Source organism: Lepidothrix coronata, unplaced genomic scaffold, assembly GCF_001604755.1.
Source record: "Lepidothrix coronata isolate B3197 unplaced genomic scaffold, Lepidothrix_coronata-1.0 Scaffold0, whole genome shotgun sequence".
Taxonomy (NCBI): domain Eukaryota; kingdom Metazoa; phylum Chordata; class Aves; order Passeriformes; family Pipridae; genus Lepidothrix; species Lepidothrix coronata.
The window spans coordinates 7,557,462-7,581,028 of NW_016690180.1; the positions used below are offsets into that span (position 1 = coordinate 7,557,462).

A 23,567-nucleotide genomic window follows, 5' to 3' on the forward strand; every position below is an offset into this window, starting at 1 on the left:
CTCTTTTCCTGGGCATGTATGGATGTCTCAACTCAGCTGGATCGAGTCTTGCTCTAATGTAGATTGCATAGAAGCCTCCTTTATATTTGCTCATTTTTCTTCTGTATGACTGAGGTGGTATGATTGGGGTTTTGGGTATTTTGGGGTTGGTCTAGCTTAAACTACTACTAAACATTCATACCTACATATATACTTTTTGCCTGCTTTATTTGTTTGATGCCTGCAGTCTATACTGTAATGTTCTGTTTGTAGATTGGGCGTTAGGGCGTGGATTAGGGAAGTGTATGTATCCAGAATTTTAGCAGTCATATCCTTTACCAGCTAAGGATGTATGATGTTTTGGGCCTTACCTTGGACTTCTCTGCACATAAGTGTGGAAAATATTGAACTGTGATTTAAAAAAAAAATAATTTTTTTTGGAAGAGTGTCATGTGTGAGGTTCTTTGTATTAATTTTTTAATAAGATGCATGCTTTGTTGGAAGTACGTTATGTGTTGGGATATACATTGTTTATGTTCATCAGGCATAGATGCACTAAAATGAGCTTTCCATTGGGACATTCTTTCTATTAAAGTAATAAACTTTTTGCTAAACCCATAACTACATTCTGTAACAATTCAAATCGTGGAAGAGAATGCCGTTGAAAGGAGAAAGTGCACCAAATGCAAACCACTCTGTCAGCTACTGTTGCTGGAATAAACTGCATGCTCTGCAGGGACTTCAGGAAAGCTCCAGATAAACCAATTGCAGCAACCCATATCAAATACCCCATTTCTGCTGACTTTTTTTTTTTAGACTCTAGCTCTGGTGCTTTTGTATTTGAGGGGGAAAGGTTTAGACATTAGGGGTTTAATAGCATTTAAGAGATCACTGACACAACAACATTTATTTATTTAGGAAGGTAACTGCTAACTGTTGTATACTATATCCTGTGTGCATGCAGGTTTTCCCCTGCAGAGAAAGAAATATTCTTCCTCATTTCTATACAAAGAGTAATGATGCTAGTCAAAGGGAGCTATTAAATTTTGTTAGGTACAGTCCAAAATAAAGGGTGAATTTAAACTTAAAGAAGAAAAGACCATTCTAAATAAAAGGGGACATGTGCAACCTGAAAGATACCAGGCCATGCTACTGTAAATATTAATTAAGTGTTTGAACCCTAACATTCCCAGTCACCTGTGTGAATGCCACAAGCAAAGGTTTATATTAGTAGGTCTGATAGAAACTACATGCTGTGAGAGATTTCATGGGAGTTAAATATGATTTGTGTAATAGACTACCAAGCTGCAGTAACAGAAGAACATAAAATGCTGAGGCATAGAATTGCTTTGTTTTAATTACTTTTATTATTAGAATAATAATTATTGGAAAACTAAGGTACATGAAAGAATAAACTTCTTATAATTGAGTTTGCATTGATAACTCTCATTAGACAAATCCAGAAGTTTCTATAAAGTGATCTAGAAGTATTTAAAATGCAGTGATGGTCAAAAAGCAAGAGGTGAAAAATGTTTTAATACAGTTACAGAATTACTTGTTTTATGAGTCTTTGATTAATTTTCATCATATTTTAAACTTGCTGCTCTAAGTAGGCATAGTTAGAACAAACATAAAAAGCATTATGTGTAGGACAGATTTTGCTCAGTTAGAACAAATTCTACTCACGAATATATAAAGCTTTCAAAACAGTAGTAGAAAACAATAGGCATATAAAACTTTTTCCTAATTCTTTGCCTTTTCTCATTCTTCTAAGAATCAAGCATTTGAAAATCCTAAGACAGGATATTTCAGATTTACATAGCTTCAGAAATAGACTGCTAAGAGTTTAAAAACCCAACCATTTCAAACTTCTAAAATAAAAATTTTAGTTTAAAACATTAATATTTATAGATTTCTTGCTCAGGAATTAGTTCAAGTTCTAGAAGCAATTAATTTCCTAAAGACATCTTAGCACAGCATGGGAGGTATAAATAACTCCTCTGCTTCAGCCCATCAGGCACAGCTGGCATGTGATTTGGGGATATTTTCAACTTTATTTTTTGAAGTTTCCTTTGCAGACAATTGGTACAGACAAGAACAGTAGTCTAGAAAGATGTATGAGTGCCTTAAGCCCTTGTGAATCAATGCTAGCTAATTAATGGATTTTGGAAAGAATTGTTACATTCACAGTGCTATCAAAGCAGTGTAAGTAGCCTTAGGGTTTGTTGATTTTCTTCCTTTTGCTTCTTTTATTCATCATCCCTCTTTGTTTCCTTTGTTCACCCTGCTGAACTAGAACTGGAGATCTTCAGGTTGGAAACAGTGGTGTTTGCGAGGGTGCCAGTGCGCCAGGATCACTGGTCAGTAAGAACTCAGCAGCTCTTAATGCAGCCGATGTCGGGCTTAGGAAACTGCTTGTCTGACATCTCAGTGGAAACCTGCCTCCTTTTTCTCTCTTAATGTCTTGTTTTGTGCTGGATGTCAGCAGGACATAGCAGTTGGGCCAAATATCACCAGATTTTTACTGTTCTTTCAGCTGCACATAAGGTCTTGTCCTGAAAAAAGAGCAGCTGGCAACTGGCACTTCATTTTTATGACAGCAGAATGAAGAAAGAAGGAAGCTGACCCAAGTGTGCTGAGGTTTGGCTGAGAAGTTCAAAGGTTTTCTTGTTAGCTGTTTGAACACTGTGTCCAGAAACTCATGGCAGACTGATCTGGGGATATTAAGGTAGAGTCATACATTGTTCTGCTTGTAGGAGTGTTCTTATCCTTGAACCTCTCTCCCCTCCAGAAACTAACTGGATAGGAAAAGAGGAAGGAGGAACCCGAAACCTAGCAGAAGTGCATGGATAAGAAATATTTTGGAGTCTTTTTCTCTTAGTTTTAAAACTCTTCTTTAATAATAATTTTAAAAACCCTGAAAAGGTACTTCAAGCTATAATTTTTCCCCCACAGGAAGAAAACCCCACCAGTGTATCACTAATTCTGAAAGAATTACGTTAAGCAAAAAAAACTTGTCAACCCCAAATTTTACAGATATATTTTAATCCATGGTTTGTGCCTATCTTTTATGACCACATCATCCCTAACTGGATGGAACTGTAACTGGATACTGTAACTGGAAAACTAGAATGCTTATCTTGGAGAGAACAAGGAAAACAGAACCACCTTTAATCAAGTAGGGGAGAGAATGGTGGGACAGGGCCTGGGAGGTCCCTAGGGAGGGTGTGAACATCAGTTCTGTATTTTTGGAAGCAAACTTGCACAATTTCAGTATCTAAAATGTGATGAAGAGTGAGAATTAGGCTGCCACTGAGCATGAAAACTTTCTGAAGCATATTGAGGTGAAGTTCAACATCACTAAAATTGAATCTCACTGTGCCAAACTGATGTCTTCCTGGTGATGCGAGTTTTCAGAATGGTAAAAGAATATAGTATGCACTGCTTATTCTGAAGACCTGAAGTGAAGAAATACTGTTTCCTCGGTTAATTTTAGTTTAATTACTGGTCTATTAGATATATTCTTGCACTTCTGTTGTTCTTTGTCAAGCTTTTATATCTCTTCTGGGCTTCCTTCTGCTAAGACCATTTACCTTAATGGTGCTGAGAAAAATGGTCTCAAGTCCTTGAGAATTATTTGCAGTTTTAAGGCTGGGGTTATGGAAACTGACTGCCAGAAAGTGATTGCGAATATCGGATAGCTTTAGCTATCTGGGGACTGGGAGAAGTGACAGAGACCTGTGAGAGGCAAAAGAGCAACTGTGCTGTCTTGACAGGATTGTCTCTGCAGGGTTATTCTCAGGGGCCTCAGTCACTGATTCCTGATGAGTAAGAGTACTTTCAGAACTGTAGACTAGGCCAGAGTTAACCTTCTGAGTTAGTGGCAATGTAATGTGTGTGTGTTTTGTGTGTCTTACCTAGAAAAGTCTCATGAGAAGGGGGATGGGATATTTCTAACCTTTAAATGTATTGGTCCATATTGTTAACTTGAAGATGTCTGCTACTGTGCAGTCTGTGTTGTGTCTCCAGTGAGGTGGCAGATCCTCATGAAGGATTGCAAGTTTTCATCAGCATTTGCAATTAGGGAAAAAACCTGATAGATTTCTTGAGTTTTCTCCGTTTTCCTCTCCTTCGCTTTTTCCCAAGCACAGCTGCTTTAGCAGGGTATTGATAACATATTCGTGGAGATGAAACGCTGTCCTCCCTTTGAGTTGTGGCTGTGGAGTAGCTGTGTTGCTGGTCAGACCGCCTTCTGTTCTCCATCTGCAGAGGAAGAAAACTTGTAACCTCATTCTTGTGCGGATCTAGCAAACTTATAGTCAGCTCAGAAGAAAAGTGGGCTTTTTATAGCATGGTTAAAACAGCTTGATGTTTTATGTTGGTGTTAATACGTGTCCATACAAACTTAAATACCACATCCTCATGGAAAAAGATGAGCGATGAGCTCTGGATGTGAAACTCATATTTCTAGGTCATTGGCTGAGAGTGTAACTTGGCAGAGGCCAGAGCTTGTTATCGTTTTGTGGTTTGCATTTGGTCTCCTTCCAGGTGTCAGGACCAGAGCACTCCCTGCTTTGAGGCCCTAACCCCCGACTGAGCTCCATAGTTACTGCACAGTCCCACCACGGCCAAACTGCTTCTCTACTTCTCTCCCCCTCAAAAGTTGTTCAATTATTTATCTCGTCTGTGTTTTATTACTGTCGAACGATTACTGAGGTAGAGTTATCTTAGGATACATGCAGAATTTGCCTCTGTATCTGACATGCTGAGGAAGCTTGAAGTCCAAAACCTTGACCAGAGAGGTTGAGATTTCTGGGGTTGAGTGGGAATAACTGGGCAACACATAAAATCCCTTCTGGTAATAGTATAACTGAGCAAGAAGGAAGCAAGTATTGCTTCATTTTCAAAATAATGCTGCCAGTATATTTATATATTGCAACTTGGGAGATGGCAGCATTGACTAACTGTCTGTGCTGATTTTGCTCGTTAACCTAAGTGACCTTTTTATTAATTATATAGCAGTACTAGAGAGTGCTACAGATTATCGGACCATTATTTTGTGATATCCTCTACTAGGAAATTTTACCCTCTCTTCCTGAAGAGGGACAAACATTGGAGAATTTTCAAAACAGAATCTAAATAGTTTTTAAATTTTTTTCCCAGTATATTTGTTCTTTTTATATTTGTGATGAACTGTGTAGTCTTCTAGATATGCAAATACTGCTGTCATTAATGGCCAAACCATAGGTGGTGTCAACTCATGTGGTTAAATGCTTAGTTACTTTTCAAGCCTCAAAACCTGGTAGTATTTGAATGATTGCAGTTCTGAATGTAGCTGTGACACAGTTGTCTTACATCCTTACAGGCTGCTCTCTTTAAAGTATGGTTTTATGTATAAACATGTTTTTATTCCTGTCCATCAACATGGAAGAGTCAGAATAGATTTTACCATACTTCATTTCGTAGGCAAGCATTTCTGTTACTTTGCTGATAGACTGTGGATATTTTCCATGTCTTCCTACAAAAATACAAAACCTACTCTTTAATTTTTACCGGAAAACAGCATAGGAAATGCTGTGGCCGTATTGTATAAACCATGTAGCAGATGTAAATGTGAGATCTTATAAGACGGAAAGCAGATGTTATTTAAGAATTGAGGGGAACAAAGGTTGTGTGTCCAGTAGGTCCATCCAGCAGCCAGGCACCAGGACAGGAATGCTCAAGGTGTCTGTCCAGCAAAAAGGCACCACAATGCTTGTGTGAAGCTTTACATCCGGAATCCGTGGCCATGGTATGAAAGCCAAGAATGCCAGGTGCCACATTCTCCTCATCTCCCAGGTTCCTCTTCAGTTGCCAATGGATTTTGGAGATGTGTGTTTGGAGTTGTCAGTGTTCCGTGTCTCCATCCTGTCCCTCTTCTGAGAGTCATTGCATGGTTCTTAGTCTCCGGATCTGGATGGGTTGTGAAACTGCAGATGGGTGCAGGGGGTGTGTCCAGGACCTGCTCACCTCGGTGTTGTTCATGCAGGACATGCTGAGAGCCTCACTTCCACTGGTGTCTCCACAGCCAGACCTTCCCATTCACACCAGTCTGACCTCTCAGTTACAGTTCTCTGTAACGCTTTTTAGAACTTATATCAATGTATTGAAACCAGATAAAGGTTCTTACTGTGGAGAGAGCAAACTACGTTTTGAAGTAAATTAGAATCAGATAAAAAGTTAAAATGAAAGTTGAGGAAGGTAGGAGATATTTCCTGCCTGTATTTCCTCATACCAATATATAGAACTCGAATCTTTAAATGACCAATTTAGCTGTGTATTTTGGAGTTGCATGGACAAGCATATGACAACCTATTTTTATTTCAGATGTGACTAGTCTCCTCCCATGGAACTGACAAAGAAGCTGTTAGCTCTGAAACTTCGGTGTGTTTACGGTGACTAAGAATAGCTCTGCATGGCACTTAGTATTGTCTTCTTACAGAAGTCCAGTTCGAGTGCTGACTGTGTCTGCTGTGAGATTTTTTGACAGGTTTGTGCTATGCCCTTGAGCTTCTTCTGAAGACTTAAAGCTCTGAAGGCTGTCATCTGTTATCCTAAGGAGTTGCACAACTTTGGATTCTTGCTAATTAAATTTACTTTTATTTTCACTAAGCATAGATAAATTTAGTCAGAAGTCTGATTAGAAATACAGAGTCTCATGCTTGTTTTTAAAATAATATTGTTAACTAGGGTTTCATGTGAACTCAATGCTACCTTTTGCTGTTAAAGACTTAAAAAGTGCTGAGAAGCCTCAAAGTACAATACTCACACTAACCACAGAAGCAAAGCAAATTTGGATAAGTGACCTAGTGAACAATCCTAAATTTTATATGTATCTGTTAATTTTCATATTCATCAAACATTTTTCCTCAAGAAAAATTGAAAATAGACATCCCAGACCATCAATAAATTAAGCAGCTGATATTGCTGGTTTTCTTTAGACTTTGATGAATGAAAGGACTTGGCTCCAAATAGTGTATTTGATAAACAGAAAAACACAGACAACTAACTACACCTAATTTAAAAACAGAATTTACAACCACATTGTAAGATATGTGTATGCCAACACAAGCACATTTATGTTTTAGTTGAAAAAATAATCAGCCTCTCCTATGTGGTGATAACTCTTTGGTTACTTTTGCTGGGAGCTGAAACCCATTAGAGTTGAATTTTCAGAAGAACTGATCCCTTCAGTGCATGGCAGAAATCTTTATTCGGGGAAATGTTCAGATAATTTATTTTTTTTACCGTTAAATTTAGGTAGTTACCTAGATGTGCAAAAAATTGGGTTGGTTTTTTTTGTTTGTTTGTTTGATTCCTCAGCAAAATTAATGTAAGAATATGCTTTTGAAAATGTTGATTTCTCTTTTTCTGTTTTTCCCTCCTTGACGTGTTTGTGTTAAATGTGACAGATTAAGTCTAATTTCTTTTCCTTTTCAGCCTATATGTTTGTATGGAGTATTACGTGGCAAAGCTGACAGAATCTTGAGCGTAGAACAGTTGTTCTTTTCTGAAATTGATATTTAATGCATGGATATATTCTGTCCCTGATCTGTGTATGCTTCAGCATATTCCAATGCTTGATTGTATTTGTTAGTTTATTCTTTTTTTGTTTTTTTTTTTTTAATCCTTGTGTCTTGCTTTAACACTTCAATTTTCAAACCATACCTTGATATCAGAAATACTATTTCTGAGTTTCTGAGTACTTCACTAGACAGTTACTTACAAAGATGTGAAAATGCTCTGTAAATGGACCCAGTCTGGTCTAATGTATGGGTTTTGAGCTTTAACTTGTAGAAATATTTTTCATTTGAAATACTAATGGAGCATATTAAAGTAAATTCTGTTGGTTTCTCTATAAATTTTTTAAAAGAAGTTGTTTTGAGTGGGTTTTTTCTCATTTTTTTAAAAAAATAGTACTATTTGAAGTTCTTGGTTACTTTCTAACGGATGTTCCAGAGTCCTTTTCCAAAATAGACTTTTACCGCAAAACTGCCAGCATTCATTACTTTTTTGCATTTGCTCAGGAAAGGTATCAGTTTGACATTAATGAGGATAATTGAGGATAATGAGCATAATGAGGATAATGAGGAAAAGTATTTTCCTCTTTCAGCTGGGAGCTGGAATTGCCCTCTTCTCACAAGGAAAGAATAAGTAGGCAGTGAAGGGAGGGAAGGCTAAACAAACTACCTTGGGTTGTGCTCTGCAAAAGAACTCTTTGCAAAAGAACTCTTTGCAAAAGCTTTTGGCTTCTGACACAATCTTTTTGGAAATAATATCAAGCGTAAATTTGTTGAGCATTTTGACTGTTTTTTCTTTCAGGTCAGTGCACAAATAGGATAGTTTTGTATCCTCAAGTCTTCAAACTGAGGATGTAGAGTTTTGTTTTTCCAGTGAAATGTGAAGTAGGAAAGATGAGATAAGGTATTTAAGTTTCTGTTTGCTGTTAACAAAGACTGTGGTCATTTTGATGTATCTTTTCACTGCTGCCTTTGCCTCCCTTCTGCTTTTTAGTTTAACATCACTTAGCATTGATATAATTTTATTGCCTTTGTTAAACTCATGCTTAATATAGGATTCAGAGCATCAGTGTGTTTCCAGCCTGGTGCAGCCTTCGATTTGATAGTCTAGGAAAGTGAAAATGGATTTACTTGTAGCAGCACATGTTCTGTTCTCTGCCGCACTTCCCTCACCCCTGTGGGCTGAGCAGGGCGTGCCTTCTGTACCAGTCAGAAAGGTCCTGGGGGAGAAAGTGTGAATGCATGTTTACCAGGACACTTACCTGTTGCTTGAGAAGTTGACTGTCATTCTGTGGCTCTCAAACTGGAGTCACATCAGCCAGGAGAGAGAGTGAAGAGAAACCAAAGTGCCCCCAGCGAGCTTAAATTTGTGCAATAGGAGTCTGTATCCCCCTTGGAAACTTCTTCTAAAAAATAAAAACTCCAAGAGTTAGAACTGAGGGAAAGCTATGTGGTGCTCTCATGAGTTATGGCCTCTCTGCCATTACATGAATGCACAGTACCATCTGAAACCATGATAACTATGAATGGTATGGTGATGACCCTGAGCTTATAGGTCCCCATGAAAGCCAGGGAATACTACTGGCTGAGACTTAGTGGTGGCTTGTTTTACATTTTCCAAAGTGCAGGTGGATCAGAAGAACTAAGAGAACAAAACAGTGTTATGCAGTTCTATCCTTGCTCTCCATATTCAATGGGAAATTGAAATCTTTGTGCCTGTTGCAGTAATAAAGCTAAATAAGAAATAAGCATCAGACACTACCCTTTAAAATTAGTACTGTAAGCTTTTTTTTGGCAATTTAATCATACTGGAATAGAATTTCTTCTGAATTTGTATCGTTACTGAAGGTATGACTTGCAATGCTGTAGGAGCCTAACATTGAGGATAGGAGGTAAAGAAACAACCTCAGGGTTTTTTTATGTTTATGTGGTTATTTTTTTGAGAGAATGCAAAATTTGTAAATTAGTGAACTTTGGTGGTTATATGTGCTCAGTTGTTATAGTTCAGTCTTTTGAAGGAAACTGAGATACCAGGATTCATATCTACAGACTTTGCTGGTGCGGTGCAAAGTAATTGGACAGTAAGGTCATGTTAAGTCATCACAAGGTCTACTAGGAAAGGAGACAGTGGGTAACAGGAGTGTGCTTGAGTTGGTATCGTTTCTCTATGAAGTTTGCAGCTTGATTACAGAACTGTTTTCCAGCAGAAATTCATATATTAAGTCTAACTTGCTTTATTATACCTGCAGCCTTAAATTGAATTGAAAGCTACAGTTGTATAAAACCTCAGGAGAGTAAAAGCATTTCTGAAAATTACCACTGAGAACTTAACTTATAGCCCTGAACCTTTACATTCCTGCCATTGTCGTGCTTCCATATGTGACGGATTGTGTTCTAGGTGGTGGACAGATGAGACTTATCCTTTACATTCTTTTAAGCTGATCTTGCATCATGGGAGCAGCTTTCTGACAGTGAATCAAAACATGTTAAATATATTAGTAGTTTGGAAGTATGCTATTAAATAAATCTCACTTCTTTCTAAGTAAAGATTTTTATGAAATGCAAAATATGATTTTTAATTAAAATATTTTATCTGAAGAGGTTTTTTATTCTGGCAATTGTTCTAGAAAAGGAATTACATAAGCTACATTTTTAATGGTCTGACACTTTAATAGTCAGGATTTCCTGATGGCATGCCATAATCAAGAGTGACTGGGTAGGACTTGAGACAATTGAGTTCAAACTGATTTCCTCTTCCGTCTCCAGTTTTTGTGCTGTATCACATTGTTTTCCAGTGTGTATGGTTTGGTCTTTTGGCATCTTGTGCTATCAAAATTACTTTTTAATTTTTCTTTTTTTCCTGTCTGATAATAATCTACGTGCATGGTCTACCATAGAAGGCTCTGTAAAGTGAGTCACATAATGAGTTGTACTTTTTGCATATGCTCATAGCAATTTCAGCCAGTATTTCCCACATATGTCCTAACTGTTAAGTTCTTAAGGATTTTTTTAAATGTGAATATGTAAAATTTGTCTTAAGTTCATCTTTGTGGGGTTTTTTTTAAATTTTATTTTAAATTTGTTGTTTGCTGTGGTAGTCGCTTGCACCATAGGTAGGACATTCTGCCCTGTCATCCCATACTAAGTTAGAATTACACAGCACTAGAGATCAGATGAACTTCAACAATATCTTTGAGACTGTAGCTTCCAGCAGCCTTTGCTGCTGTCAAATCCAGCATTCTCAGTAGACAGAGGGAGCCCAATAACGACTAATAGTCTATTTCTGACTGAGTGCCCTGGATATCATGACACCATCCTGACCTCTTTTTCAATCATTAAATCAGAGCTGACCTCTTCTTCAATCATTAAATTTCTTAATAAAAGTATTTGTGTGTTCTTCTGTCAATATAAAATATTCATCTGATTTAGTTGATTGTACATTATGCACATGGCTGTTGTTTATCGTGTTCAGTGGCAGTTCTGTAGAGAAACAGGTTCTCTACATACACTATGAGGATGGAGGTTTAGAAAGAACATTTTGTGGAGTTGCTACTTCTCACCTATGTATAAAGATAAGAGAAATAACTACCATAGTCCATAGTGGCAAAGCCAGTAGGATTTACTTGGAGAAATTCATAGCCCAGTTTCTCTCTTCTCATGTGTCTGAATTTAGGCAAAATAAGTATTTAAAAATATTTTCCTGATTTTATCTCTGTAATTTATTTTATCTTTCTGTCTGTTCTAGAGTTTCAGGGAGGAAATTATATACCTATTTTAATTTGAGACTTTTCAAAGTAGCGAAGGGACTACAAGAGATGAAGTCTCATACAGGGACTGGAGTGTTTGCTGGTTAGAGTTTGCTCAGCCATTAAAGCAGCTAGACAAGAAGAATGTCTTGTTCTTTTCACAATAATTCCTCAAAGAGTGCCTGAATACTAGTATGAAAAAGGGGAAAAGGTGCAACATGGCAGAGAATATAGCAAAACGTCTCCAAAAGATTATGGTGAGGGGGACTTCAGAAGGGAAAGAGACCTTTCAAAGACTTTTTGTGTTTGTCACACGGGAAACTCACTTCATACATGTCAGACAGTGTTCACAGACATTCATACATCTCGAACAATAGAAAAGATGGAGGAGAAAATGTCTTCTAAACTTAAATGTTTGGGGTTTGGTTGGCTGGTTGGTTTTTTTAATAACAAAAATATCACTTCTAAGTTTGATGCTATATTAGTGAAACGTACTTCTCTTTCATTTTTTCCCTTGTGGGAGACTGGTTACATTTCTAAAAAACATTATGCCAAAGGAAAATCTGAAAATCACAGTTCAAGAATGAAATTATCAGAGATATTAACAGGAGTGGGGAAAAAGACTACTGAATCTTTGGAAGAACATAACTATGTGTCATAAGTTATACTGCAAAGCTTCAGATTTGAGGATCATTTGTAGCAGCAAGACTGCTACGGGATTGTAATCTGACCCAGATACCTAGAAAACTGGATATTGCCAGATAAGGCTTTTATACCTTAGAATTTCTGCTATATTGTTGTGTAGGCAGGGCAGGAAGTAATGTATCTGTTACCATTCTTGCCTGGTTTTTTAGAGGCTTTGAAAGGAGAAAACAAGCTTCATGTGAGTACTTGTAGCTAGACAATTTAGCAGCTGCTCTCTAAGTTGAGTCAACTTTCTGTAAAGAAAGGATGTTCAGGTTTGTTGGGGTAGAAAACTAATCTTCGTGATAAAACTCAGAAGATTTCTGTGAAGTTTTTGTTCTGTGGTTTGTTTTTTTTTTTTTTGTCCAAATGAAAGCTCAGCTATTGTAGTACCAGTTCCCACAATAAACTCAAAAAGATTTTCTGTATTCTCTCCCAGAGTATCCTTCATGTTACAGCCATATGGTTAATTAGCTACTTGTTGAAATAAATTTATCTTCTGTTTATTGATGCAGCATTCATTTATGTTTCTTTGTTCCAGAGTTCAGCTAAAATGAATATAAACATATCTGAATCTCCTTAGATAAATTGTCAGTAGGGAAGTGTTTCTACTGCAGAAGTAAAATATAAGTTCTGATTTAGACATGGGGGGAAGTTATCAATACACATATAACTTCCTCTTCACTGAAAGGTTTGACTTGGCTTTACAAACCTTACGCTGAACCATATTGCTGAATTAAGCCAGTTGTAAGCCTGTTTCATCTTCTCAGGTAGGTAATCCATTCATCTTACAAACATGTGACATATCATAAATGCATGACAGAAGTACCAGCTACTATTGCTGGTTATTTAATTAGTTTCATCAAAATCACTTAAAATTAGTAAATGAGAGAGAGAGAGAGAGAGAGAGAGGTGAGTAAGGATTTGCAGTCTGGGCTTAGTCCATATGGCCTGCTAATGAGGTAATAGTCCTTCTTTGACTGTTCATGTAGTGTAATTGGACAAATGTGGAGCCATAGTCTTTGTTAAACATCTTCCAAAGATGTTCACTGTATACTGCAAATTCACTGTATACTGCAAACATAGAGAAGTAGGAGAGAATTCCATAGCTCATGTTGCTGGATAAATGAGTCATGTGGTCTGAATTGAAAATAATATGTTTGTTCATCAGGAACTGTATATCCGGATTAAGGTATGAAAAATAGGGGAGAAAGATCAGGTTCATTTTTTTGGTCATGTATATTCTAATGTATTTGGACTGATTTCTGTTTCTACCACTGTATCTGTATTTGTGGTGTTACCAATCAGTAGGTGTGTTTTATGTAAAGCAAAGGAATATCTAGGTATCACACTCTATGAAAATGTGTGGTCAGTGGCCCTTAATAGATATTTAATTTCACTGCCAACAACTGTGGGTTTTATTCACGTTATTTAGGTTATGTTGTAAAGTGACATGACTGTATTTTCGGGAGCCTGCTGTGCCTGTCCCTTCACTTTCACTTTTTCATACCAGTATCAAGATTAATATTTGTATCGGGTATGGGGTTTTTTAAGCACCTTCTAAGAATGCCTCGAAAAATGGTATTGAGCAGAAACTCATTGTCTTGGTCCATCTAAGCACATTATTGAGAGTAATTTATGTGACTGAAAAAAATCAGAATAGCATTTGTATATAATCGGATGTGCTTAAAATGAGTGTATGTTTTACAGGTTTGCAATGTCTTCTCTTTTATTGTAATCTCTTAGCACAGTTTAAGGTTAGTAACATCTTGCTGGTAAATGAGTGTTAATGAAATAAAGGTGAAAGTCTGGATAAATGCAGTGTAATGCAGAAGTATCCACCATCTCTGCAATGACTGATGACTCCAGCACTTGTGTGATGCTGGTGAACCAAGAAACCAGCGAGAGCCACGTGTGCTGCGGTGCTGGCTGAGCATGAGGTCAGCAGGGATTCAGTACAGCTAGAGCTGGTAGGGCAGTGATGAATCCAGCTTATGGACAGGCTTCATGCAGTGGTTGGTAGTGTTACATACTTTGGACAAAACCCAGTAAAGTAGACCTGGCTAGTCTGATGTGCTTCAGCAACCCAGGTAAACTGCCTGGATCAAGGATAGCAACTACATCCTCCCATCAACACTCTGAAAGCAAATCCAAGAAATATTAGTCAGAATGACTCTTTTTTTATATTTGTCTGTAGGTTGGAGGCTGAGATCTGGAATGCCCACCAGTTGTTAGAGCAGTATATGTTGAACTTCACTGTGTTCATAAAGCTGTTCACCATTTCTTTCATTCAAGTCATAAGATTTTTTTCATTGGTAGAAGTAAGGGGACTTTGGAAACATAGAAAGCTGATGATCAACAGGAATTTTAGAATTGTGAAATAATGATAAAGTTTTTGAAGAAGTTGTCTGCTCTAGAAAACAGATGGCTGGTCTGGGACACAGGAAACCTAGGTTTAACATTTGGGTTCTGCTCATAATTTGTTGGGATGATTCTGGATAGGTTGCTGTCTCTTTTGAGCATTGACATCTTTATTAGGAAAAAATGATTCCTTTGGTAAAATAACTAAAGATTTGTTATGAAACACTAACAATCACTACAGATACGTTTCCATGTATATTAATATCACTTCGTGAGGCAGGATAACATGTTCTAGATGTTATCAGAGTAGAAGACATGGAGATTAATTAAAATTCCTTTAAGTAACCACACATAATATTTTTAGTCTTTGGAAATTTTCTTATTGTCAGTTGGACATTCAAGCCTTAATCTGCAACAAGTATCACAGGAAATATAGAGTACCTGTGAAAGTACATGTGCTGCAAAAATAATAGTAAAAAACTTAATTGTTAAAGGTGAGCTGTCTAAAATTATCTACTGCTTTAGCAATGAATTAAAAATAGCAACCAAGAATATAATCTGCTTGATGAAAATTATGGAGGCCCCTCAAAAGCGTGTTGAGTATGCTTATTTTATAGTTGGATACTTTATTTTAAAAATGCATAAAATAATTCTAGATGGATTTTCAGGTATCTTTAAAGAGGTGATAGAAGTTTTGCTTGTCTGACCATTTCAACTTGCTGAGAAGCAGCAGCAAGTGAAAGCAAATTTCAGTTAAAGCAAAAAACAAGAATAACTCAGAAAGTACTATTTAAAGAACATATGAAGTGCCAACACTCGGCTGAGTGTAAAGTAGTACCCAAAAATACGTATGAAAGCTAAAGCTCGTTGTTTTGTATTAGCTATGAAGTAAAATGGACTCATCAACTGCCAGAGGCTGGGGTGTGTTTGTTAGCTTTCGATGCCCGCTTTGCGTATTTGAATCCTGAATAGTCTCGTTGGTAAATAGGACGCTACTTATATCCTCAAATACTTGATGCATTTGGGCTATGCAGAGAGAAGCAGGATGATAAAAATAGTATTATTTAATACCAGCTTTGGTATCAAATAACCTTTCCTGGTTCTGGACACTTGTGTTTAACATGAAACAATTTTGTTTCTCATTTAGCATGCATCAGGGCGTGTTGCCTTTTGACCTAGGAGTGTGTTGTCTGTCTAATTATCCTTTGTATTGTTTTACTGTTCCTTGCAACTATCCAAACAATTTGGTGTGGCCTTAGCAACCAAACAATACTGTTTAACAAAGATTTCCTTACTGCACTTGCTCCCAGATTTCCCACGTAGCAGTAGCTCACATCAGAGCAAACAAACAGGATATTGTTTCAAGTGAATAATGTTCACTGTTTTCAAGTGATTTATGAAAATAGTTTTTTAGTTTTGAAGTGTTGCAAGTGGTATGGTTTCTGGTTCCAGATTTCTTCTGAAGTTCTGTGGAATAGTCCATGTTTTGAAGATTCAAAACAATGTTTGAAACATTTTCGGTGGCAGCTAAGGGTAAAGAATGGCTTATGCTGTGATGGCAAAGAGTAGCAGAAATTACTTAATCCTGTCCTGTAATGAGATTTTTTTTCCCCATTAAACATATTTAAAATCCACATAGACCCTTTCTACAATGTTATTGATTGCAGCTTCATGAGTAAATGAATCCCACTGAACATAATTATACTAAATAATATTGTTGTTTGACCTAGTTAAGAAATCCAATAATAGATTTTGACTTTTCTCTTAGGAACTGTTATATATCTTCTTATTAAACACTGTCAGGCTCCCTCCTGTTTTCCCTCCTGCATGTTTGTTTTCTGTGTGTGCTTAACTAACTTAGTAGTTTTACAAAGCAGATAAAACCATGAACATTGGCATATGCAAGGCAAGGGTCATTAATGTGAACCGTTAGTGCTCTCATGAATTAGAGTCCTCAGCAAGTTCATGGATGAAAGTACATTCTAGTAATTTTTCCTGCCTTTTGCATACTCTGGCATTTTAGCAAAACTAAGATATTTGTAATACTCTTGTGGCAGTGTTCATAATTGCTTCAGTTTGACAGCTTTCCCTTGTTTTTTTACAAGGATAGGTTTATTACTACCTGAAGGGTTTCTGCATGTGAACGCTTAGATTAGGAACACATATGACTGTAGGATAGCTTTGACTCTGTTTTGCTGCTGGAAGAGTAAGAAGGCAATTCTTGTTCCTGTATTAACTCTTCTCTTTGTGCTGGCACATATGTATGTGTGGTATGTGCATTGTACAACTGATGGTATAAAATTAATGTGGGGACAATAATTAACACTCATGCTGCTTTTCCAGTTCAGTTCATTGCACAGCTGCACACTTGTGTTTGCTTGCACAGGAGGAGGGTGGTACAGGGAGTGAGGTGGTTGGGAGGGATTGCATCCCTCAACAGTACTGCAGCTTATGCCATCTGAAGGGGGCTGTGTAAAACTACAGCTGAGGAGCGGGGTTCGTGGCATTGCTGGTGGATCTAAGGGTGTCCTGTCACCACATTTCTTTGCCTTCATGGTCACGCACTCTGCCTTGCACTGAAATTTCTGCAGCACTTACGGGAGCTAGTTGGGTTGTAGTCTAGTTGCTTCTTTTTTTCTTGCCAACGTTAGATTTTTGTCCAGTTTACCCATTCCTTATGATGTCCCATGAGCCTGGGGAGAGGATTTGCCTGGGTTTAGATCAGTGTAGACAACCTTGGGGTTTCATCCTTAGTGAGAGAAACTGTTTTATAACTTTGAAAGTTAACACACTAAGATGGTCCCTTACTGAAGATTAATTTACTAACATGAAGTAAAGATAGTATTTCAAAGATAATTGACTGTCAATGTTTTCTTGATTCTTAAATAACAGCGACTTTTTGAAGGTGATATTTTGAAAACTGAAGATAGAAGTGTATTGTGTAAACACACTTCTAAGACTTAAAGTAAATCTAAATATAGTTTTGAATTAAGGAGCACAATAGTCTTTCCTAGTTTCTCTATAGAGTGAAAACAACTGGTGAGTATCAGCTTCTCACTCTTCAGGAGTGGGAATGAACTGGAGCTCTGGCATATTCCCTTCCATCTGGATAATGGGAGGATTATGGCAAACTCCAGTAGGTAAGTCTAGAATGAGCTGGAGCAGCTGCTTTGCTAAGTTTCTTCTGATCAGACATAGTTAATGATGTTAAAAAGGAGATTTAAACTTTCTCATGTCTTTCCAGTCTGTTTGCTTCAATTTGTGATTTAAAATAAGAGAATCCAATTTGTCTGTTGATCAGAATAAAACTAAAGCTTTCTTACAAACTCTCATATTTAGGATAGAAGCAACTGCCTGTTTAGAAATGTGTGGTATCTGTTATGGGTCATTAACTACTCAAATTTTTATTTTGTTTATCTACAGATGGAGATGAAAGGAGAGTTGTTCAAAATCTCTGTGTTGAAGCATGTTTGTGTTTTGCCTGTCTCATAGCTGATATTTCTGTTTCTTACCTGCTATGGCAGGGAAGGATATATTCCTTCTTTTCACCTCTTCTCAAACCTCTGTGCTCTCGTTCTTGACACACAGCGCATCTCCCTTGTTTCCTGGGCTGCCTTTGGAAGAATTGGGTCTTAAGGATGACAAGAGTACAGTTGCTTGAGAATGTAGACATTGTAAAGAAGTGAAATATTTTTAAAATGCCTGACACATTTATGTTTCTGTACTGAGGGATGAGCCAATCATCAGATGTGGGATGAGAAAGAATTTTCTTTGAAATTAGATGTTTTGAGTTGTCATTTTTCTTTTGCAGCATGTACTTTGTTCTGTTTCTTAATGCTTTGTGTACTTCCATCTAGTGAACTTCCACTGTGGGGATCTAGTCATAGCAGTGTCTATAATGTCTTCTTGCCTGGGCTATGTGGGACATGCTTTTCTGTGTCTTTTAGGATCTCTGTTAATGAGATCAGAGTGCTAGACTGAGGTGTTTGAGGATGTTCAGAAATGTTTTATGGCATGTGCGGTGTTTGCATGTTGTTCTGGTGTTACCCCCAGTTCCTGGGGACTCAGTTGTGTCACCTTGGCAAGTCCTTCCAGCCTTGAAGAAGGCATACTGCAGTTTATGTACAGGAAAAAATATACATTCCTCCAAGTAAACAGCAAGTTTGTACATTAACATAGAGAAAAAAACAGGACATATGTAATACTCCCAACATTATGCAAGGTAACCTTCCTTTTTGATGAGAAGCGAAGGTAGCTGGGGGAGGACGTTCAGTTTTCACTCCTGCAGAATTGCTCACTTCACTAATGCATTTGATAAATGATACATTTCAATGGAAGTTGAGGAAGTCTGCAATATGTTACATAAGATGTAACTTTCTGAATTGAGAGAAGAAATGATAAATGACAGAGACTCAAACTTGAGCAGATGTGAAGTACCAAAGGTTTGGTCTCCATAGCAACCAGTATTTTCATAAATATAAATAAGTTGAACACTGAAAAAAAATGTTTAAAAGTTGTGGATAATATTTAGCTAATAGGGTTTGCACATGTAAAAATTGGGAACATGCAAAAAAATTGGCAAGTTAAGCAAAATAGACCAAGTGCATCTCCTCACACTTCACCTGCAAAAAGCCTGAAAAAAGCTTACCTGAGCAAATTGTAAGATGTAATACAATAAAATAGACTGAAACCAGGCTCAGACTATGACTGTCTTAGGAAAATAAAATCTTAATATCAGTAGATAAGAATTGTTAATATCAATTCCTCATATCAGGTAAAAAATAACCGCTGCTGTCATGGAATATGCTAGAGAAATATCAGACCTCTTTGGGTACATCAGGGTCATCTTTAAGAGATGTCAACAGTTATTTTGACTTACAGTGTACAAGACAAGAATTGCAATTGTTTACTCTCATTGTTGTGCGTTGTGAGTGTGTTCTGAAACATGATTTTCAGTGCTGCAGTTAACATTGCTGGCAGCTTTGATGACAAATGAGTACTTAGGAAGAAAAATAAAATTAAAGGTGGATAACTATGTAAATTTCATATATGACAATTTCAGTATAAAGGTGAAAGCATTAATTCTTAGCAAATGAGACATATATTTGGAATTATTTATACTGATTAATTAATATTTCTTATAGGGAACAAGTCTTTAAACTTTTATGACTAGAGAGTGTAAGAAGATTAGTTAACATGACATGTCTAGAAAGGGTTTGCATTCTTGTTGGGAAAATCAGCTTACTGACATAAACTGCCAAGGAAATATTTCTCTTGGAGATATCTGAACACCAAGTAGAAACTTGAACTTCATGCATGATCTATAAAAATGGAATCAAGCAGATGCCTCTCACAATATAGGGGGACCCTATATTGTAACCCTTTATTCCATGTAACCCTTTACATTGAACCTTTTGATTTTTAGTCATATGTTGAAAGCTCTAATCTTTATCATGGTCAGCATAGAGGATTTTATCAGTAACAGAAATGAGCTACATTGTAAACCCTCATGCAACTCGAGTAGAAATTCCCACATAATTAAAACAAACAAAAAAAATTCTTGTTGTATGTTACAGCTAGTTATTTCCTTATTCTGGTTTAGAGAATTTACTGTGTGAAAATGTGTCTGTGATGAACAGGAAAGTAACAGCATTGTGTTTAAAAGCTCTGCTTTATAGCTTGGTGTTTTTCTTGTTTGTTTTTTTTTTTTTCTGTAGCCTCCGCGCCACCCAGCAGAGTAAATAAACGTAGAGTTTCTCCAAGTGTTGTTTCCACCTGGGAGAAGAGAGGCATCATCATGTCTAACATTACTATTGATCCAGATGTCAAACCTGGCGAGTATGTCATCAAAAGCCTCTTTGCTGAATTTGCTGTTCAAGCTGAAAAGAAAATTGAACTTGTAATGGCTGAACCTTTGGTGAGTCCTTTTTTCATAGTATCCCTTGAAATTGTCCTGCATTTGGTTTGTTTTCCAAAGTAGTCAGAATATATTGCAGATAAGGCAAAAATGCAAAATTCTGTTGGTCATCCAGACTACATGATCTTGAAATAAACGGATCTCTTTTAATTTGGAAATCTCTGGGGGAAAAAAAAACCCACAACAAACCCAACTTTCTTTTTTTTTTTTTTCAACTTTGAAATCTGTTGAGTAGGTGAGACACTGTGGTTTGCAGAAGGCTTCTGTTTGGAACTCCTGCTTTCTGAAGCGTTCCTGTGCAGAAGTGCACGTGAGCACTTGAGCCCCAATTTTGAAACTTCAGGAAAAATTGTTATTAAGAAGCGGTCCAAAAGAACACAAAAATGGGGCTAAACATGTTTTGTGGGGTCACTGATGGAATTATCTTCAACTACAGCCATTAGTAGATCAAAAGCTGAAGGAAATGAAACATTTCTTTATATGCACCTACTTAGTTATACACTATACATACGTTTTTGTGCACCAGGCAAGCCTACAACTTAAACATAGCTTGTCTCTTTGCTTAGAGACATCCAGAAGAGTCATGTATTCAGGAGGGTTTCCTAAGAAAGCACAGAAACTTAGTAGCAAAAGAGGCACAGAAGTAGTGAAGGGTACCTGGCTAAGAAATGAGAGGTGAGCTGTGGGGGAGGTGATGCTGTGGGAGGAGAGGCAGGTAGCTCCACTCTCCATCTGTGTGCCAAATGCTGCTGCCTCAGCTCCTTTTCCATTCATCTGCTAAACATACTGGCAGGATGGTGCTTGGCCAGAGTGACACAGACTGTCTGCAATTGAGATCAGCTGAAGAGGGCTTTTTCTGTAGACACAGATAGTTTGGCGTTAAATCTTCTAAGTAGAATACTGGTAGCAAAGTAAGTATAATAGACCTAGAGTTCACTTGCGCCTAGACCACATTAAATAAATCCTCTGACAACGATCCCAGGCTGTGTCTCCTTGCCACACTGTTGACTGTTAATTAAACAAATGTTTTTAAATCTGTTAATCATACAAAATCGACACAACCAGGCAGATTGGAAATTAGAAACCCCATGAAACTAATGAAATAATGCGCTTTTCAGAGAGTGATTCCCAGCTCTGTTGTCCGGTGAGGTTTTATGGTGATTACATGAAGTCTACCTTAGTCAGAATCTTTTACTAATAAGATTCTGAAATTAATATTACGTGTGTATACAGTATGTATGAAATTCTTTGGGTTAAAATAAGAAAATGATATGGCTAGAGTAGTCATTTCTGAAGGTTTTAAACAATTCTGTCAGAGTTCATTTGCTAAGCTGAATTCCTTTAAACAAAATGTATTTTAATGGAATCAAATGTAATTTATATGTATAGCCAACTTTCCTTATTTTATATTGGTGGAAAGGAAGGACGATATAGAAAACGAGGAAATTAAAAGAGGTGCCAAAAGCTGCGGAAAAGTGAAACAATCTGAGCCTATGTAACATAAAGAGGTAGAAGGAAATCCTTAAGTGTCTCACTGAAAGGAAATACTAAAAGTACTAAAACAGGTTTATTTTTGTATTAAAGTATTGAATATTCAGTTCTAGTATATGAAATTTAAAAAAAAAGATAAAAGAGTGAAGGGGCACTGGAAATGCACTGACTGTGATTGGAAAAAAGGCCTTAATGGAAGAGAGGAAAACCCTTTATCATTTTAGCGTTATTTGATTTTGTGGAATGACTTGGCTACAAACAAAAATCTGGAATATATATATAGTGTTACATAAATCTTTAATGTGTTAGATTAAGCTAGGCTGTTGGATGAAGCTGTTAGAGAGAATTTGAAGCCAGGCCAATTTGTGATTTTTAAAAGTAACTGAGCAGTTTCTCTGGCTGTAAATTTACTTACATACTTTCCTTTTACTAATTTAATTAAAAGTTCTTTGCTTGCAAAACTGTAATACCTAAAGAGTTTCCAAAGTTACAGAAAAAGCTTATCAGCAAATGCTTAAAATAAATGATTAAAGTAGTAAGTGTAATGACAGGAAGGAAGATCATCCTTTTAGTGAATAAATGAAATAAACCCTTTTTTTAAAAAAAAATCAATTATTCTAAATCCTTTGCAGTAGTATATAGTTTTAAAGGAAAAAGGGCTCAAATGCAGTCTATTGTTGCTTAAAAAATACTTTTTTCTCAGCTGAGAAGGATGACACTGAGAAATGATACCAGCCTTCCCCAAATGTGACATAAACTATACCAGTGAAAAAGATTAGTGATAAACTCCATTATTTTGTATTTTGTCAAGTGCATGGCAATGTGGATGGTTAGAATTTAAGCAGAGGGTTTAACATGTTGCCAAGTTAGTTTAGTAAGCTGCTAACTTACCAAATTGTAGTTGTCTCATGTTTAAGTCAAAACTAGCAAGAGTATTTAAAGCTGTAGCAAATACAGGCGATCTTATTCCATCATGAAAACCCTGACTAGCACTATACACTTTTTCAGATCTTGTCTAGGTGCTTTCAAAAGCTTGTCTGAAGTACAATTCAGCACACCACATCTCTTCAGCACAGTGCTTCTTGTGCTCTGGCTGCCACTGGGGCAAGGATGCCGGTGCTGCCCAGCCTGTGAGCTGCAAGAGGCAAGGCAGCATCCCTTGTCTGGTTTCTTTCTTGCAGCTGAGAGGACAAAAGAAGTACACTAGTTTGCTGTGTACACCTGAGCCACCCTGCTGAGGTGTGCCAACCACCAGAGGATGGGTGCCAGGGAATACTGGAGAGGGGCCAACAGGTGGTACTTTTTTCCATGGGTGCAGTTGTTTGCACAGCACACACACATTTGTCTACATCCTGATCTCTGCTGCCTGCCTTATGTTGACATTTCTCCTGTACACAATGGATGCAAACTGCCCTTTGGTTAATGGAGTAGTGTTGGGTTTTTTTCATTTCACTTGTAAAAGATAAATGTAGACCTATTGTTTTCATCTCTCGCTGAACTTCGGGAAGCCAGGAAAATAAATCTTAAATTATTAATTCAGTTAAAGTTTCCAAACCTCTATGTTGTGCTGTTGGATAGATTTTTGTAAATCATGTGAGATGACTGGGGCCATGACAAAGCAGAGGTAAAAGAAGATATTAGAAAAAAATAAATTTTAAAGCCATACAAATAATTCAAAGGCCTTGATAAACCTGTGACTGGGTTCAAGAGTATTGTTTGGTTATGTCAGCTTTGTTTGGTCAGTGTTACATTAACTACAGTGATATTTACCTTTTAACAGTTAAGATCCTTAGTGCTGAGGAAACACAATAGGGAGGGTTATGAACTTGT

General features: G+C 37.1%; 1 protein-coding gene across 17 annotated transcripts in view; it reads left to right on the forward strand.

The window, feature by feature from the left end:
* FRYL (FRY like transcription coactivator) overlaps nt 1-23,567 on the forward strand; it is a 161,167-nt gene that overhangs the window by 46,746 nt on the left and 90,854 nt on the right. For all 17 annotated transcript variants that reach the window (XR_001877335.1, XM_017830337.1, XM_017830255.1 and 14 more), the window contains one exon: nt 20,047-20,246. Coding sequence is in view for 16 of the 17 variants with exons in the window: in XM_017830337.1 (XP_017685826.1) it covers nt 20,047-20,246 (200 nt within the window). In the remaining variant the exon portion in view is untranslated. The remainder of the gene's footprint in view (nt 1-20,046; nt 20,247-23,567) is intronic.